Source organism: Siphateles boraxobius, unplaced genomic scaffold, assembly GCF_051911475.1.
Source record: "Siphateles boraxobius isolate OS27281-9 unplaced genomic scaffold, OSU_SipBor_1 35, whole genome shotgun sequence".
Taxonomy (NCBI): domain Eukaryota; kingdom Metazoa; phylum Chordata; class Actinopteri; order Cypriniformes; family Leuciscidae; genus Siphateles; species Siphateles boraxobius.
Window position 1 is genome coordinate 7,351,275 of NW_027508975.1, and position 20,193 is coordinate 7,371,467.

A 20,193-nucleotide genomic window follows, 5' to 3' on the forward strand; every position below is an offset into this window, starting at 1 on the left:
AAGCTAAAATGAAAACCGAAAATATTCAGTTAAAGATTCATATATATATATTCAGGTATTTTGAATTGAAGTGCTTCAAAAATTATATATATATATAATTTTTGAAGCACTTCAATTCAAAATACCTGAATTGAAAATACCAAAAATATGCCAACACTGCCCCCTACCGTGCGTGTGCAACATTGACGTCAGAATGTTTGCAGCAGTGGCGTAAAGAAGCAGTGTCTGCTTTACGGCAGCGGACAGGTCGTGAGTGAACTGTGTGGGCCTGAGGAAGGTTAAAGTGACTCTGAACCGAACGGTCTGTGTTTGCATTTACAATTTGAGAGCTTTTGTATCTTATATGTGACGTTTAAAAATATACCAGCTCTAGTGTAAACATTTTGCTGTACATGCATTACATTAGAATATACACATTTGGCTGTATCGTTATCTGGCCTGCCTTTAGGCTAGCAAGTTAGCCAACAGCAAGACGAAGATTACCAATACAGCTTGTTTATTCTACACTGATAAAGTAAACAAGTGCATATGTTAAATAAAATATTAACCAATTGCATGATCTGACAGATCGCTTGTTGTTTTTAACGTCAGTTTATTAATGTCCCGTTACTAGTCGTAAACATTAACTAGCCTAGGTCATTCAACAACTCTCTTTAATAGCTAAAACGTTTATATTAGTGGAAAGCATAATACGTATCTATACGGAATAATAATGTAGGCATGACCGCTGTCATCAACATGGCAATAATAAACACGGTTTGGAGATACTCAGTAGTTGCATATAACCACTTTTCTTTTTTTACTTAAAGCCATGAAGCCAAAATTAACCATTTTTTTATTTTGTATGGTATATTGCAGGATTTATGTCATATGAATTTATGTGCCCTCGTAATCTTTAATCAAAATAACTTCCCCTCTCTTTTGAAATGACATCTCCTGTCTGATGACGTGTTTACTGGCGCGCGGGCGGGGCAACCTGTCAATCACATGAGAGCAGCAATAGAAAACCACAACGATCCAATCAGTTCCCACCCTACAATTTTTCTTGTTCAGAAACTGTTTCACTCTAGCCTGGGTTTCCCCATGCTGCCTTGCGTGCAGCCCGGTTTTATTCACGCTGCTAGGCATTCTGGATTCCATGGACTAGATTTTAGCCTCAGCGAGGGGACCAATCACAGAACGGGGAGGGAGCAGCAAGACGATGACGACGTCTATGCCACACACCGAAGCAGTTTGTTTATACCTATGGATCCAACATGGCAGCAGACGCAAAGTTACCTTTCGATGCAGCCTTAGATAATGTTTTAAGTAGTTTAGTTAAATCTCTGACCCATCGTTTTCTTCCTCGTCTAATTTCTGTCGCTCTATATACGTCATCTGGTATAATTGAAACGATTGGCTATGTGCTACGTACAGGCGCTTTTGATAGACATTCATAGCACCCAATAAACGGCTCTGGGCATTCGTAAACCACGCCTCAAATACGAGAAAATGAACATGTGGTTCCCAGACCCACGTCTCAATGAGACTCGGTCTGACGTTAGCCAGGCTAGTTTCACTAAATGACACTGTCACAATTGGGAAGAAAAAGACTATCGCAACTTCTGTTTCATGCTGACTTTAGTGCCTGAAGAGTGCCAGAAATATATAAACATTGAGGTGTAGGCTAATTTATTAGAACAAAAGTGAACAACTGCTTTGCTCATTGTTTTTAGGCATGATTGCATTATTTTTACATAGAATATTTCTATTAATTTCCTAGAATCATGCCGTTCATTGACCTCCAGTCAAAGCTCGGGATTAATCTGGACCAGTGGCTCTTGGCTCAGAGTGGGGAACAGCCACAGAAGCGGGCCGCTCGCTGTCATGCCTTCGAGAAGGAGTGGATAGAGTGCGCCGACGGCATCGGCCAGAACCGGGCCAAAAAGGAGTGCAAGCTGGAGTTGGAAGACTTCTATGAGTGCTTGCACCACCGAAAGACTGTAAGTAAATTCTGAAATATTCAAGCAATGTATTTGAGGTTGTTCACATTACTAACATAATTATCACTCTTTACAGCAAGAGCGCTTATATGAGATCCGTAAGCAGAAGAAGAAGATGATTAAAGAGGGAACTTACACTCCCCCTCTGCACCACACAGGCAGTGAAGATGCCCGGCCGTGAATTCAGCAACCCCAGACCGAATATACAATCGCCCACAATACAGTCATACTGTTGTACAGTTCATTTCTTGCTCATGTATTATAATATTGCTGTATCAACATTGTTTAATGTTCAAGAAATAAATATAATGATTCCATGTCATTGATGTTGTCTATAATTTGTCATATTTATGCAATACAACTCCTAAAGGGATAGTTTAGCCAAAACTGAAAACTCTTGTCATCTTTTACTCACCCCAAACCTGTATGATATTCTTTCTTCTGTGGAACATTGAGACATTTTCAGATATATTGTTCCTTCATACAATGGAAGTCATTGGTCACCAATACTGATTGGTTACCATTCTTCAACATATTCTTGGGAATGTATCTACTCCATTAAATCATTTAGTTATATATATATATATATATATATATATATATATATATATATATATATATACTTTAGTTTTAGATATAGTGGGGTGGAGGAACTGAAATGTGTTTTTTTAATTTGTATTAGAATGTATATATATATATATATATATATATATATATATATATACACACACACACACACACATGGTGAGTATATCATGTGCTCCCCTATAAGTTTCTGAGGCCCCCCTGGTTCAGAACCACTGATATAATCCATTAAACTTGAATTCATTCTTCAGGTATGAAACCGTCTGATTATCTGTATTGTACTGTGGTACAGTTTAGTCAATCTGTCTTTGAGCCTGAATTGAATTTAACTGTCTTTAAGTGGTTTGGTAAAGCTTCCCACGGGACAGCATCCAAATGAAAACTTAATATGAATGCATCAATCCATTTGACATTCCAATTACATCACTAAGCCGGTCGTCCTGACAAGATTAGTTATTTGGTATGTTGGACAGTGGGTGGCAGTAACAGACCACTATTTTTGAGCTTCAATTTCCTTAAATTGTTGATTTAAACTAATAAATGAAGCATCAATATATGATGCTCCAGAGAAATTACTTTTATATTACTGTGACTTTTATGCAAAGCCTAAGCAATCGAATGGGAATAATTGGGTGAGCATGGTTCATAAACTGCTTGAATAATTGAATGAGTATGGTTCATAAATTGCAAGATATTTCTGTTGAGACGCTTAGAACAGTTCTGTCTGAGCAAAGTTCAAATAAAAGTCAGGTACGAGTGGGAAGAAGACGTCCCGACCATCACATGGGTTCAATTAAGCCTGTTTAAGGTTAAAAGCTGGCTTTATACAAAATGTCACTGTAAGGTCCATTTTAAATGTTGTTTGGCGTCACCTGATGACAATCTTTCTAGAGTTCAAATTTGGCAAAGTTGTCCACAGGATGTCCACTGTATTTTTAGCAGGGCTGTGATGGTTTTGTTTGATCAGTCCAGCAGCAGCAGTTAATCCTTCACTGTCACACTGAATTCACTGCAGCTCAGTGAGGACAGACAGATTCTTGACCACATCATTATGGATTACACTTTTATTATTTTGGTAACACTTTACAAAACGGTACATAGTTAAATATTTAGATAAGATGAGCTCAGAATTAATAGTTCTAGCATTTATTTTTCTTAGTTCATGTTCATTTCAACATTTACTAATACATTATTAAAATCAAAAGCTGTGTTTGTTAACCGAGTCCATAGGCTACATAAAAGACTGTATTTTGTATTTTGTTTTTCTGTCTGTATTTTTCAGAAGAAGAAAGAAAAAAAAAACGTTTTTTAAAAAAACTGGTATAGATTATTATTTTCCAGTTGTGAACGTTTGTTATATTACAATAACACATTCAAAATTGTCTTTGCATCCTATGCTGCATTAACAAGAATGTAGATGCAATGTCTGAAGCATAATTTTCCCTGTACTGTTATAGGTTATAGGACACTAAAATTCCCATTTAACTGAGATTATTAGATTGAACTAATGGGAATTTTGATTGAATATTATTAAACTTGGTCTTATGGTTTTCATATAATGCCTATAATAAAGAATTATTAAAATCATCATCCTCATTAAAGAGTATTTTCAACTGATGGGACTTTTGATTGAATTTATTAGACTCAGTCTTATGATTTTCATATAATGTCTATAATAAAGTATTATTAAAATCATCATCATCATCATTAAAAGAGGGTTGGGCTTAAGGGTGGATGAGAAAGGAGAGAGTGAGGAAGAGGAGGAGGGGGCTGGAGAAAGAGAGAGCGGGAGAGAAGGAGGGATATGAAAGGAGGGGAATAGACAGCCATTACCGAATCACAGTCTCCATTCTGCTCTTCTGTCTACCGGGTCGGTGCGAAACGGACCGAGAGTCCGTGTTTCCCCTGGCCGGCTGAGAGGCGTGTTTGTCAGGATTGAGAGCAGCGCATCCCCGCCTCTGTCACCCTGCGTGCGGTAACGGGCTCTGCCGTTATACGGTAAGAAGGTCCAAATGTCCGTCGTTATTCTGTCCGACAGCCTCGGGGTGTGTGTGTCTGGTAATAATCGTTTTTTACACATGTGTGTCACCATCTTAGCTTTAGTTTGTGCTTTAACGTCTCATACTAAACGCTGAAATATCATGTAAAAAAAAACCTCTAGATTGTCTACAAGCATCCTCATTTCCATTTAATAACCGAGCATCGGAAGTGCTTTTCTCTTTCTCTAGAGATCGAGCCGATGTGTTAATTCTCTCGGTTATTAATTACAGATATAGGTGATGCTTTATTCATTTCACGTCTGCATGAATGGGTCTTTATATATAGCCCGTTATTCAGTGTGTTTGGACAAAGAGGCTCTGCACACCTCTGTGGTCACTCTCCTTGGTTTTCGCCACATTGCAATCTCTGATGTGTGAACGAATTGTTCTTGAGAGTCGGATCTTTCGTAGTGAACATAGTGTTTAGAGTCAATTAACTTTAATAATGTAGTCTACCTAACCTACATTCAAACATTTTATTTAGATTGAACGAACTGATTTGTGAGCTGAATCCTGGATGCAACACACTATTACGTCATGACCTAAAAGCGCTGCTGAATTCGATTCATTGAAGGACCGATTCGCGAAATGTGTCGGATTTTCCATCACTATGCAGTAGTGTTGGAAGCCTACGTGTTGAATGAAGGGGCGTTCCTAGGCCAATATTTATGGATCCATGCACATGTCTTTCCCTTCAATTGTGAATATTCATTCATTGATCTCTTCCAGGAATGACAGGGAGAAGTGAACAAAAGGCTTGTGCTCAATAAGTTTACATAATCACATGAATTCCTGGTCTAAATGTGAAAGTATAAGGTTGGGTAAAGGCTATTTCTAACAGCCTCCACAGATGGCTTTCTGCCCTGTGCTCCTGTAGAAGATGCACATAGGCTACACCATGTTTTCCTGCTATGCTTAGCCATTCTGCTCATTTGCATCACATCATTTACAAATTTAGAAGTTATGAACTCTATGGTTCAGCGTGATCCAGGGCACTCTTTTCGGGCACGACATTAAAGCTGTTCAGAGGCACTGATAATGTCTCTAATTTCTTCATTTACATCACATTATAGTCACTCACTACTAGCACACATTGCACTGTTTGTATAACATCAGTTTTACATCTCGAGGTTCCTGACAGTTTGAGGCCTCGGGCACTGGCCCCATTGGCCTGGTTTGTAATCCACCCTTGATCTGATCAAATGGGGCTTATTGTAGCTACTGCCCTTGGCAAACATGCAAAACCACAAAAAAATAGGACAAATAGTGTCTGTGATTGCGGCCTGTCTTGTGATTTCTTTAATAGAGATGATCATATATTTTACTCAGTAATCAAAATGCCTCTATCCTTGCAAGCAGGTTTCCTCATTTTAACACTTTGAATTGGTCTGTCTCTGGTGTATGAGATGTTTCCAGGTCAGAACTTTTCAAATAGATCAGTTGTTCTCAGCTGGTGGGTTGTGACCCAAAAAAAGGGCAACAGGTATTTTCTGTGGACAGCAAGGGGAAAAAAACTATAACAAAATAAATCTACACTCCTAAAAATACTGGTTCTCTATCGAGGGGTTCCATGAAGAACCCTTTACAGCATGGAACCATAAGGTTCTTTATTGTGGTAAAAGATTCTTCAGATTCGTCAGATAAAATGTTCTTCACACTAAGAAAAAATGGTTATTTTAAGAAATAATCACTTAAAGGTTATTTGGTAAACCAAAAATTTTTCTTCTATTCAATCACTGCGAAATCCCGCTTTTTGGAACTTTTATTTTTAAAAGTGTAAATTAAAGAACTAACATATATAGCAACAACACAGACTACATTAAATATGGGTTCACTTGCAACAAGAATAAACATAGTTTGTGCTGACCATGTAATTTGTCATTTTTAAGGATATTTTTGTTGTCGCTAACATCCAATGTAAAATATGTGTGCTGAAGCATAATTAATTGTGAGCCCCTAATAAAGGCATAAACTGATGCTCTAACACAGTTTGACCACATGCATTACGCCCACATTAAATGTCACGTCTTCTGTAAAAACTAATACCTAAATGGCCACAATGCTCTGAAAAATGCAAAGCCATAGTTCATTGCTATGATAAAATCCCCTCCTCCATGTTCCCAGCAAGTTTCATTATTGAGTGAGTGTGTCTATAGTGATGTGTTAGTGTTACTTATAGCAGATGCTTCTTTCCTCATTAGTGAACGCACATGAGCATATCTTTGCTCACATTGTATAAACACCAGCAAGAGAACAAATGCCACCAACCTCTGTTCCACAAACTTATCATTTCTCTCGAAGGGAAATGGAGCAGTGGCGCAATATTAAAGCTGTTCTGGGACGTGCTTGGCGATTGTTTTGGGAAGCCCGGCTCTTTGTGCAAACGCAGAGCCAGTTGCAGAGAGACTTTAAATCAACACAACGGCTCTCTGTCGGTGCAATGGGTGCATTCAGCTGTTGTGAACTTACTTAGTGTGGTGGTGGGAAAGAAATAAGTGATGAAATAATGAAAAAAGAGAGCTATATTTTCCTCCCTTTTCTTCGCAGGCATAATGACATAGCAAGGTTTTGAATACAGCATTGCCTCTATTTATATCTCTTGGCTGCCACTGAACCACCATGCTGTCAGGCAACAGTGGGATGGCAAAAGGATCTTGCTTCAGCAACATGGTTATAGTGAACTAGTCCTGCTTTTTAGAAGCAGTAAAGACAAAGCTCAACATATCTGGTTACACGCAGGGAATGTACACTTTCTGAAATAAAAACGATTCCAGGAAAGACTTAAGATGTCCATAAAGTAGAACATCGCATGTATGTATTTGTCACACTTGTATCCAAAGCAAACTGCATTGCATTTGAGGGGCATTGAATTGCATTTATTAGCTTGCATTGCCTGCACTGTAAAAACTATTTTTTTTGATTTATCTCAATGTTTTATCTTCTGTCAAATCAGCTTAATTAGATAAGCTGATTTGACAGAAGATAAAACGTTGAGATAAATAAATAAAAAATCATTAAAGAATGTGATTCAGATAGCATAATATTTGAGTTTCTATTTATTAAACCAATCTCCTTTGTTGTATTAACTCGAATTTTTAATCTCAATGAACTCAAAACCAGGTAACTTACTTTTTTAAGTTAAACCAACATTATTTTTTTACAGTGTGGGACTGGGAATCAAACCCAAAATTGATGGTGACATGCTCTACTGGTTGAGTTACAGGAAAAGGTGCTCTTGAAGCATAACAATAATATACAAATTAAATGTTAAATGTTGAGTAAGAACTAATAGTAAAACAGCCACTCTTTGTAATGAAGAAAAAAGATTAATCAAAAGTAAAAAAAACACAAAAAAACATACAGAAATATAAATAACAACGTAATTTGGCAATGGCATAGTGATTAATTATTTTAAAATGTAGAATGAAATAGGTAGTAATATCTGAAAAGAAATCATCAAAAGTAGGCTGAACATAAAAAATCTAATTGATTATCATAAATATAAAAAATTATTTGCCATGATTCTTTATTATTTTACTATTTATTAAGGAAATAATAATATTAAAAAAGGGCACCCTTTTTTTTTTTTAAACGTGTGAGCCCCCTCTCCCCTCGGCTCAATTTGTAGGCTACACCATAGAAAACCCACTCATCACAGGGCCTGGGACAACATTCCCGGTTGTATCCCCTGACAATGGCTCTGGTCTCATTTTTAGTCATTAAATCAAAGCATTTTTCAAAAAACGAAATAAGAGTTTTTAAAAACCAAATGACACCAACACAAACACGGAGATAACATTTTCAAGAATTTGAAATACATTTTATATTCGATTTTTAAATATATATATATATATATATATATATGTATATATATATATATATATATATATATATATATATATATATATATATATATATATATATTACAAAACCTTGGGTATCTTTTATTTGTCATTGACTCAGATACTTTATTTGATTGAGAATTTGAGCAAAAAATAAAAGAATAAAAATAATTGTATTTATTAATACAGTTGCATTTGTGTGTGTGTGTGTATATATATATATATATATATATATATATATATATATATATATATATACACTATGATATATCTTAGATCTCAGAGTAGCCATAACTCCTCTTGCAAGCCTTTCATAAATGACGTGGTTAGTTTGGAAAGGGGAGCACATCTTGCACTGAGCTCACTTGTATTGATGAGTTCAGCTCGTGTGAAGTAATGTGACGGACAGGAACCTACTCCAGCCCCCATGGGCCCTATTCCTTCCAGTTAGTCACAGAGGAATGCACTTCAGAGAAAATGCAATGTCCAATACTGATCAGGACCTGTTTTAATAGTACTGTGACTGAAAAGAGATTTCGATCCGCCTGCCACTTTTCCTTCTCATCATCATTGTTGAAGTGAGTCAGCGATGTTTCCCTGATCTCCAAAAGCATCTGCCATCATCTCTTTTACTTTCATTTTATTGCAGTGTTCATGTTCTCACAAATCCTGCCTTATTTTGGACTCATGTTCTCTAGTATATATAGTAGTATGTTGTCCTGAATAGCCCTGTGGGTGATGAATTATACATCTTATTGAGTTTCTTACATGCTTCTCTTTTTGTTGTGACCTTATTTCTGTTTCCCTTTTTACCCTGCCACCCCTCATATCCCTCCTCCCAGCCCCCTGGCGAGATGTCTTCCTCTGATGAGGAGAGCCTGAGCGAACGTTCGTGTGTGAGCGAGCGTTCGTTCCGCAGTGAGAGGTCTGGAGGCTCTCTCTCGCCCTCTGCCCACAGCACAGCCGGGCCCAAAGGAGACACTCTTCCATGGAACCTATCGAAACACGAGAGACGCAAGCGCAAGAGCCAGGACTCAGTGCTGGACCCTGCGGAGAGAGCGGTTGTGCGAGTCGCAGGTAAGAGATTTGTCTGTGAAAATGAGAAATGTTTTTTCAGAAAGAGTTCTTCACTATTTAAAGGGATAGTTCATATAAAAATATTTCAGCTGTTTTGTCCATATAATGAAAGTCAAGGAGGTCCAAAACAACATTGGACCCAATTGACTTTCATTGTATGGACCAAAAAAACTGAGATTTCTTTTAATAATATCCCTTTAAATACAATAATACAGTCACTCTAAATCTAACTAACTTATTGAGCAAATGGCCATTGTTTTGTGTGTCCTGAGTCATTTGATTCAAAGCAATCTGGCAACTGACCAAAGCTGGAAAGGAAGACATGCCGTGTTTTTTAGATATACATTAGTGTTCAGCATTGATGCATGCAGCTGCATGGGGATCAAGTTCTGTGAAACAAACTATCATTTGGCTCGAGTGGGAGAAGAGATGCCAAATGTTTGGAGCCAAACTGTTTTGAGACCCTTTTTAGTCACGCTGGCTGTTGCTCTAGCTTTTCCTGCTGATTTCATTATTCCTGACAGACCGTGTCTGTGTTTCTAACCAGTTGCTGGATACAACCAGAAAACTGGCTAAAGTGAAAGAGATTTAGTTTTTTTTGTGTGTGTGTGTGACTGGGTATATATGCGATCAAAACTGTGAGAAAATACTAGTCACTGTTTACTAGGTTTCTAAAATGGATGCAAGGATTTCCAAAGCACATCTGGAATGCTGTGCAGAGTGTCACGCTACGGCCTCAACAGAGTTTGCTCTGCCAATCCTAACCTCACATTGTCGTGTTTGTGTCCCTCCAGATTCACCTCTGTCAGACATGATTTGTGTTTGTTCCATCAACGTTTGTGTCTTTTTTTGGTCTGAGATTCTTGGTTGTTATAGGAGAATGATGGCTGAAATTGTCTAAGCTTTATGATTTTTTACATAATTGTAAGCCTAAAATACAAAAGACTTGACAGCAATAAACATAATTGAAGTCTACATTAGGGTCAATGACAAGATGTCACTCATTTGTAATTTTAATTTTTTGGATCTATTAATTTATCCAAAAATACATTAAAATACAATACAATGACTTAACTACAGCTCTTCTGAGATGAGCATGTTTTATATTTTTTATACTTTAATGTTTAAAGAAAAAATATAAAGTAAAAAATATCAGAGTGAAACAGCTGTCATGATATTATAAATAAGTAAGAACCTGAATAAAAGAATGAAATTCTTGAAAAGAAAACTAAAACTTTCTGAGTGAAAAATAATATTATAAATAAAACTGCTTGTCAATATTTAAAAAACTTTTAAAAAAAATCTAACATGCAGAAAAAACATAAACCAGGAAATGATATCATTGAGAGCACCCCTGTAGACCCTCATAAATGTGCAATAAATATCTTAAAATATTAGATAATTTGAACTTTTTTTTATAAAAAGCTAAGTTAGTTCAGGGAATATAGTATATACTTACATATAGTATAATAGATAGGTAGATAGATAGATAGATAGATAGATAGATAGATAGATAGATAGATAGATAGATAGATAGATAGATAGATAGATATAGATTAGTGCTGTCATCGATTATCGCAATTAATCGTGATTAATCGCATCAACATAAAAGGTTTTGTTTACATAATATACTGTATGTGTATATATTATTATATTATCTGTGTGTGTGTGTATACATGTATTTGACAGCACTAATATATATATATATATATATATATATATATATATATATATATATATAGTTGTGAAGCTTAAGCCAGATAAATGTAAGAACAATAAAGGACTGTGATGTATCAAATCTGTATATTTTAGTGATTGTTAATTAGACACTTAGTATGGAGATAGAGAGGTGTCTAGGCCGGGGCCTTCCAGTGTCCATTACAATCACTACTTTTCAGGCAGCTCAAAGGGTGACTCAGCCTGAATCCCTCAGTTCCCTTGTTGCCATGGGTTACCTGTTTCCTTTTCCAGTCCCCCTTTAGTTTCCATGGCTATGAAGTAGGAGGGAAAGGGCGAAATCCCGAAAAACAAATAGTGAAGTAAAGTTAGCGAGATGGTTTGAATTTTAATTTGAGTTTGAGAAAAGAGAGAGTCGTTATGTGGAGCTTGGTTGAACTAAATGACCGGGAGACTTGAATTGGAATTTGGAAAATGAAAAGAAGATGAAGACAAGAGTTGTGAGGAAAGTTCAAACAGGAGGTTAAAGGGGAAGAGTCTCGATGGCATATTATAGGGACGAGGTTAGAGAGACAATGAGCATGGAGGGAATAACTGGAAGAAAGGCGGTGTGTGTGATTTACAGCACTTCACTCTTGGAATGCCATGCTGCAAAACAGTTATGACAGTTGCCTAGAAAACATAGAAAGTTTCCAAACACAAACAGCATATGCACACAGATCGCAGCTCTATCCACCTTTCATTTTGTGTGTGCGTGCAGGTGAAGTTCAAACCCAAGCTGCAATCCAAAGGCAATAAATTGGCTAAATCACAGCGACGACAAAGGCTTTTCAGTCTGGGTGGCCGTTTACTGTCGTAAGTGATGTCTGAATCAACACAAACCCAAGAAAGAGGATAAGAGGCTGATGGAGCCATAACTTCACACAGTTTAAATGTGGCATGACTTGCAGAGTCACAATGGAAAAACACTTTTAGAGCTTCCAGTCAAGGTTTATTGTTGTTGCCCACCTACAGAGTACGAAAAGAAACAAAATGTGTTTTTTTCCATTGGAAAGACAGTGAGACATGTTTCATCTTTTCAGATGTATAATACATTTTCCATCATCCAATGCAATAATAAAGTTAATAACAAACCAAATAAATTGAATCTTCAGGAAGTCTCAAAATGTAAAGTAGCATTTAACATGATAATGTTTTGATTTATTTTGAATTTATTTAGAAAAAGTAATATGGAAATGTAATACTTTACCCTTTATCGGTTATCAGTCACAACATGACAATAATAATTAGTTTATCAATAACGTTCAGAATTTTATCGGTGCATCCCTATGGAAGTTTGCTTTTTGACATTGTTTTAGCTTTTATGAGCCACCTAAATCAGAGCAGTGAACTCCATCATTTTTGCATGAGACACATTTATGTGGTTAAATGTAAAAGAAACGTGCTAGTCAAATTGCAATCCGATCGATCAAGCGCTTTAAATGACTAAGCATAATATAGGCCCTTAAGAGCTTTTAAATGTAGACTAACTGTAAATGCTATAAATGTAAAATGATACCCTCTTATTCAGAGCTATAGATGAGAAAAATATCTTATTTATATACAAATCTGTAAACTGTAAATCTAATCATAATCTAAATCTAAGTTAAAGTTTCATTTTCTTGCACGGGCATTTAAGTTATCTAAACTATGTTTTATCTGGTATCTTTGTATTTATAGTTATCTTTACTCTTTCTCATCTATCTTAGACTTTTACTCTGTAAAGCACAGTGGTCAACTCTTGTGTTTATTTGTGCTATATAAATAAGAAAGAAAGAAAGAAAGAAAGAAAGAAAGAAAGAAAGAAAGAAAGAAAGAAAGAAAGAAAGAAAGAAAGAAAGAAAATCCATAATAATGGCGAGCCTAAAAATACTGTGCTTTTAAAAATCATTTTTGTGATAATTCCACCTGCAAGATGAAAATAAGGATTACATAACAATAATTTTCAATGGAGCTAGAATATGTTTGAGCGATGAGCTCTTATTTAATTATGATGCTCTCTTTTCCCGGAGCCGTATAATGTGCCTCAGTAGTGTGTGTTTAGGGACACACGGGGCCAACAGCAATATCTGCTGTCAGGCTTTCAGTTGTTAGACACTCTGTGGGGTGATGTGTGCCTTCCAGGTCTCACACGCAACTTCGTTTGTGTGCAAGTGTGTGTATCTTTGCTGTATTATTTGTAGAAGATTGTGGAGAACTATTGCTCTGTAGGAATAGGTGTTTTAACACACTCTTTAAGGCATTTGGACCTAAACTTTCAGGTCACCCAAGGGAGGCTTGGCTAGTAGGAAACTTCACAAACGTACATGGATCTACATCTATTCTCAATATATGGGATGCCTAGCAGACAATATACGGGATCCCAGCACATGCAAAGGAAATAGGTCAGATGATGTTTACAACAGTAGCTTGAGAATAACATAAAGCATGCTATCAAATTGACTTTCTTTTTATGATGAGCGAATTGACTGAGGGGATTGGCGTCAAATAAATGTCCTAAGCAATTTGATTTATTCAGGAACAAGACTATGTTTAAAGCAAATAGCTAGTAAAAGTAAATATTCATAATTTATTCATTGTTCAACACATCAAATGGGGTTATTGTTAAAAAGATAACTTGATATTAATAGAGTGTTTCTGAAATGATTAAACAGGCAATAAATTCAGAATTTCCTCTGTTTCAGTTTATTGAAGTGGTCAGTTCTTGGATCAACAGTTCTTGGGCTGGGTTTGAGTCTTGTGGTAAAGGTTTGGTCTAAGGGGGTCTTTGTCTTGATGTGGGTCTTGGAAAGTCTTGAAATGACTCTTTGCAGCAGTTAGGTGGCAGTGCACTATGATCGTGTGGGAAAAAAGCCTATCCACTGATCCTTGAGTACTGGGACAAAAACAGGCTAGAAAAAAAATATTTTTTTTGGGAAGGAAGTATTTTGGATATTTTGTTCAGAGGTATTGACCTATTTCTGGATTTCCAGCTTTTTCCATTTTCTCACATGTGATTTTCTTTGCCCACCACTGAAGATACAGAATTTATGTACATTTAAAATGTAAAAGCCCTATTAGATGCACAAATAATGTGCCAAAACATATTATAAACATTGACAAATCTAGCATTCCCTTGAATTGAGACCACAGATTTTCGGCTCCATCTATTGAATCATCACAGAAAGTCTTGGTATTGACAAAATAACCATATTTTGCATATCACACATATTAAATTCAGTAGACAATTTATTTTCTGGTGTTTGCTCAATACTAATAGGATCTGCTTAAGCGTGTGTCACAAGGCTGCCTTTGATTTTGCCTGATTTTATAAATGGTTTCTTAAGTATCTTAAGTACCGTGTTTATAAAATGTAGAGACACAGCTTTAACAATTTATAAAAGGTGCATCTTTAAAATTGTTGTAAGGACATAGTCATTTCTTTAGTAGGTCTGCATTTTTCCCTAAAGTTTATAGGCATAGTCTGAGAATATGAAGCAGGTGCTTTAGTTTTAGGGGTAGTGAGCGATGCACCTCTCGGCTTTAACCGGTCGGGGGCGACAAAACCCAAGAATGAGACCCAATAACATCAGCCATTGTCACCATGAATTTCCTGTGCTGGATGTTCCTGGCGTGGCTGTGGAAGGAAGGGAGGGATGGAGGAGGAAAGCGCAGGCACTGCGGGAAGAATAGAGAAACCTGAACCCCATTCGCACGGGGGAAAATAGAGGGAGGAGTGAGACACACGCCGTGTGATTATTATAGAAGCGGCCATTACATTGAGCAGCACGGATGAAGAAAAAAAACATTATTAAGCTGGTACCGGCGAGTCAAGAGCGCATCGGCAAAGGAATAGAAGTACCGTCCGGATACCGTTTCATTGAGGCCTCATATCTGCTTTCGGAAGGAGCAGAACGGACCGCCCACCGCACACAGACACACACATACTTGAGAAGCGCACACATATAAACCCAATCACCGGCCCGCACGCGCTACAATGGACTTTAAATACGATAACCGTTGGGATTCTGATCTAAATCAATGAAATATGGGTTTATTTAGTAGTACATCTAGATTTAAACTTCAGGCGTTTACCCGTGATACATGATATTGAGGGATATTTACTCTAAAGATAGATATTTACGCATTTTTTATTTATCTAATCTTGTTTTGACCGCACATTTAGGAACCGCCTGTCCAGTAGCTTTGTTTCACTAACGTTAGATTTATTTAATTCGCCGCGTTTACGAACACCAAATATAATATAATACGCGTTAGAAACATACTGAAACGTGAATAAATCGGTATCCACTGTGGATATTTACCGCAAAACGGACTTGACAGCTGTTGTCGGACGACCGGGTTCCACCGTCCTGGATTACTCCATCAGCGGGCCGCTGTGAGTCGGCCAGCGGGGGTGAGAGACGCTATGGCCGGCTTCATCCCGGGCTTACTCCCGGTGAATCACTCCCAGGAGAAGGAGTTCGCACAGGCGTATGAGGATGTGCTGGAGAGATATAAAGGTAAATGACTTGCTAAAGCTACGGTTTGTTGTGTTGTTTACTTTGGGAAAAGTATGTATGGGAGGGTTGTAGCTGTTATGTTGAGGTTTATATTTGCTATTTGTTGTCAGTTGTCCAAGGACGCTGGAGGTGGATGGTGGGTCTCTTTTCCCATGGGTTTTTAAAAATGACATCTAGTGCTTCTGTGTAGCATTATATTCAGTGTTGTGAATTAGCAGTTTTTCTAAGTTATACATTAAGAATTAAAAGGAGTTTTTCCCCTCTAGTAGCCACACCAAATTGTAACTTAATTTAATTAAAAACCCCTTTCTGTCCAGTTGTCCAATGCTATATCCAGTATTCCAGTGCTGCCAAATACTAGTCCATTTTTTCACACTGCTGTTAGAGCTTGTTTAATAATGTCCCAGCTTGTCTTCTATTCTAGTCCACTGCTGTCTGAGCTGGTCCTTTAGTATGACTAGTAGTTGTGAGATGCCTTGAGTTTGTTCAGTATTCATCTACTGCAGGGGTTCCCAAACTTAAAACATAAGATTAAGTTGATATTTCAATAATTTAACAGCTCATGTGAATGATCATGATTCTCTGATGTCAGTTGATCACACTGTGGTACACAAGCACGGGCAATCAAAATAAATGATCATAATAAGAATAATGATCTATACAATTATTATTAGTTAAAAAAAAACAATGAAAAAAATAAATGTATTATGAAAATTACACCACAAATTACAATACTAAAATAAATTATTATTTTATTATTTTAAATAACATCTGGGATACATTATGTTCTCAAAGGCACATTAATCTAACAGCATTTCGCTGCATTTACTGTGAACTGAGCAGCTCTGAGATGCTGAAAACACTTGACCATGCGTGTAAATGATCACAGTGTTGTGCTTCACTCTGAAACAACACACCAGTCTATATACTTATCTAATTAAATCACAGTCTCTGATTTGATAATCACACTAAGATGTATCACAATTTCAGTTTATTTTGATTGAATGATTAATTGCGCAGCCCCATTGACTTATTTTCTCATGAACCCTGGTTTGATTGGGATACCCTACCTAGTGTCCCAGCTTGTCTGGTTGTCCACTGGTGTCTGAGCATGTCCAGTTGTCCAGAATCAGTGAAGGATGGTGTTTAGATGGACAGCAGTGAACCCCTGAGGGCCTCAGAAGGGCTGCTGCTGTGTTCATCTAATGACAGTGTTTTTGTGAAATATGAATACCGCAAATTAAATTGACCGTGATGGGAATATAAGGGAGTGCTGTCAGTTGTACTCGGAGAGCATCTGTGACACAGCCTTGATGAAAAGGGCCCTTTTAATTATTGATTATTGTAATGAAATGCGATTCTGTTGAGGCCTTTGGGACAGGGGCCTAAGATAGCACCAAAAGTTCTTTTTTATAATCTGATCATCTGTAAAAAAGAAAAAAGTTCTTATTTTTGTGAAAAGGATTTGATATCAAAGCAAGTGTTTTTTTCTGTGCTATTTAGAAACATAACCATTGTCCATTAGAGACACTACTAAATCACCTCTAATATGCCTTATGAAAATGGAAGCTCAGTTGATGTACTAATGCATCCAGCCTCTCCCCACACAGTGTAAATCTATTCAAATGAATGTTTGTTCAAATAAATGTATTTCCTTTGACTGACGTTTCGAGAGGCTAAAGAACAAGGCTAACATGAGCAAGAGTACTGGCCTCCACAGAGCGTGTGGTAAATCATGCTTAATTAATTGTATGCATTACACCCACATTACCCAACAGAAAATTTCAAAGTGGTTGCCAAGGGAGTTGTTTTAATTTGATGAATGAAAGACTCTGATAAAGGGCAGCAAGATCTAAACTTATGCAACCCTCAATTTCCTTCTTGTATTCTATTTATGCCTCTCGTTTATTCTTATTCTTTATGTATTGACACAGGCAGCCTTCCTCTTTTCTTCCCAGGCTAGCTTTGCCAAAGGTCAATAGATTTAGCTTTATATGCCCCACTGGCATTCAATTAGGTGTTTGTTACCGTATCTATTGTGACGTTTACTTTTTTATACCGAGCAATGTTTAAATGGACAGTTAGGCCTATTCTTTTTTTTATTTATTAAATACTTTATGTACACTACCAGCCTACTTGACCTATACATGATAATACAAACTTTTGTTTTTGAAAGCTTAAGATGCTTAAATAGTTTTGTTAATAAATATAAAAGTGGTCCATGACTAAATTTCTTTACTAAACTATTTAAATGTTAAATTATTATTATTATTTTTGTAAATTGATGACTGGACTGCATATTCTAAAAGCTTAAGATTAAATGCTTGAAAATAGCTTTGTGGACAAATATAAATTGGGTCTATGACAAACTTTTTCATTAATATTTAAAATGTGATTTAATTTTTGTGTGTGTGTGTGAACTGTAAATGGTTAAACTGGAAGGAAGCAGCAAACAAGTGTCCACGTCCAGCATGTTGGAAAAAGTGTCCGAGGATGCACCCCATGACATTGGCTGAGAGTGAACTCAAATGCAGAAGTGTTAAGATGGAAAAAAAAATAGTTCACAACATCATTTTTTTATTTTATTATTTTAAAATGTGCAAAATATGATTAATAATTAGTAGGTGTGTCCAGACCCTTGACTGGTTGTGTACATTTCTTTCGAGTATCACATGATGTTTTCAGACCTTGAGGCTTTCTTCAGTGTCAATATCATTTCAGTGTCATCAAACTTCCCCCATGTTTGCAGTGAAACGGGAGTGGTTACTTATACAAATGTGTGTATATTACTGGATGTTTGTCTAAAGCTTTCAGCTGCATCACTTGTGGCAGTTTCATGAAGAATAGGTGGGGAAATGTGAGAAATGTGAATTTGGTGGCTTGTTGAAGGTGTCACTTGAAGCTGAAATCTAAGTCGTATACATGATACAGGGATTGAATAATTCAGGGGCCTCTGTATGCGAGTGCACGTCTGTTTACAAGAGGACGGTGGTTATTTGTACCATATTTATATTTAGTTTTAAGTATTCCGTATGTGTTGTTAACCGAAAACAATAGCAGGATATGGAAGACCGACTGGTTTCCAGAATAAGACAGAACCATGAGTCGGATGAAAACAGACTCGTTCAGGAAGCACAGTGATATACAAACCACAGCAGGTTGCAAATGACTGAAATGGACACAACCCTGGTGCCAAACGATTGTCAGATGTCACTCCGTGTCTAAACCGGACTCGACCGTTGCAAATCCATTTGTACTTTGTATCAGAAGTAGCACGAGCGCTTGGAGTACTTTAGAAATGCAATGGAGCACTAGTTTACTGTCTGGAATTTATCGTGTCACATCGCGCCGTATCCAGTGTAGACGGCACCACTGATTGATTATAATAGGCTCTATTTGCTTTTGTCGCGTAGTCACGCTGCTCACATCTGAGACACAGTGTAAAAGACATACAGTTGACATCCTGGAGACATGCAAGGAGATATATTAATAATCTGTTCACGCCAGACCAGAACTGATTTGCAAGATTATACACAAGTAAAATCCTTGATGAGATGCATAGGAAACAGGCTCTTTTATGTCCAATGTAGATGCTTGTCACTGAAGATTTTATGCCATATCCGGCTTTCACTCATGTCCCCCACTCATTGTATTTGCCTCGCTCAGTTTTATTGGCCTTTGGCCTATTCATCCTGTGCTGCCTGATCCCAGTGACCCTCAAACATACACAAACACTGGCTTCACAAAGTGTGTTTGTGTGTGTCCGTTTCCTCTAGTGAGCCAGAGGAAGTTTCAGTTTGGAAGGAAGCCTCTTTTAGCTGTCTCGTCAGTTTCTTTGTTTGTGCTGGAAACACCGTAAGTTTTTTGTTGGAATACTTTTCATGTTACTTTAATTATTATGTTTTTTTAATTATTATTTTGAAAGCTTGCTAGTCATGCCTGCAAACCTCTAACTTTAGAGATGAAAGTTGAGAGATATTTTCTTCTATAATGTGACATGCATCCTGATGAAACGGATTATCGAGAAAAAAAAAATCAAGTCTGTTGTTTCACAGGAAGACTGAGTTATGACATTTTGATGATAAATTAAAAAGAAGAAACGCATGCATGGATGAATTGATCCCGCTAAGGTCAATAACATTTTAGCATTTTAGTAAACATGAAATTTATTAAGGTTGTAACGATCATCCTCGATCATCATGCATTACTTTTGCTACAGATGTTGTGCTACAATTAGGTATTTTCACCCAAAAAACCCAAAACTAATTAATAATTGATTAGAAATTATGCGATATGATTTGATTCTTTCAGACAGAAAGTCCCCAAAACAAGTGTTTGTCTATTGAACCTTCAAACATTTGCTGGTTTGGAGGGTAAATGTGAGCTTGAGGCGGTGCACGGAGGCAGACAAATAATCGAGGATAGATCGTTGCAACTGTATTTTTCCACG

At 36.9% G+C, this 20,193-nt stretch overlaps 2 protein-coding genes across 15 annotated transcripts in view; both read left to right on the forward strand.

Annotated features, from left to right (window-relative positions):
- The first annotated feature begins 190 nt into the window (after window positions 1-190).
- Window positions 191-2,304, forward strand: ndufs5 (NADH:ubiquinone oxidoreductase subunit S5). The gene is made up of 3 exons (XM_077196128.1): window positions 191-301; window positions 1,763-1,982; window positions 2,059-2,304. Exons 2-3 carry the CDS (start codon window positions 1,767-1,769, stop codon window positions 2,161-2,163), a joined length of 321 nt encoding a protein of 106 aa, XP_077052243.1. The 5' UTR covers window positions 191-301; window positions 1,763-1,766; the 3' UTR covers window positions 2,164-2,304.
- Window positions 2,305-4,303: 1,999 nt separating this feature from the next.
- The window catches only part of macf1a (microtubule actin crosslinking factor 1a), a 180,707-nt gene continuing 164,817 nt past the window's right edge, over window positions 4,304-20,193 (forward strand). For 9 of the 14 annotated variants that reach the window (XM_077196131.1, XM_077196139.1, XM_077196133.1 and 6 more), the window contains exons 1-2: window positions 4,355-4,565; window positions 9,291-9,525. In XM_077196131.1, coding sequence (XP_077052246.1) covers window positions 9,303-9,525 — 223 coding nt within the window. In that variant the 5' untranslated portion in view covers window positions 4,355-4,565; window positions 9,291-9,302. Of the gene's footprint in view, window positions 4,566-9,290; window positions 9,526-14,853; window positions 15,744-20,193 lie in introns of those variants that run through there. The other 5 variants (XM_077196137.1, XM_077196151.1, XM_077196152.1 and 2 more) reach the window with 2 other exon arrangements.

Excerpts from the sequence above, each read along its gene's own strand:
- ndufs5 (XM_077196128.1), top strand. The coding sequence starts at position 1,767 with ATGCCGTTCATTGACCTCCAGTCAAAGCTCGGGATTAATCTGGACCAG. Across the intron at positions 1,983-2,058 it reads GCTTGCACCACCGAAAGACT|CAAGAGCGCTTATATGAGAT; the intron begins GTAAGTAAATTC and ends CACTCTTTACAG.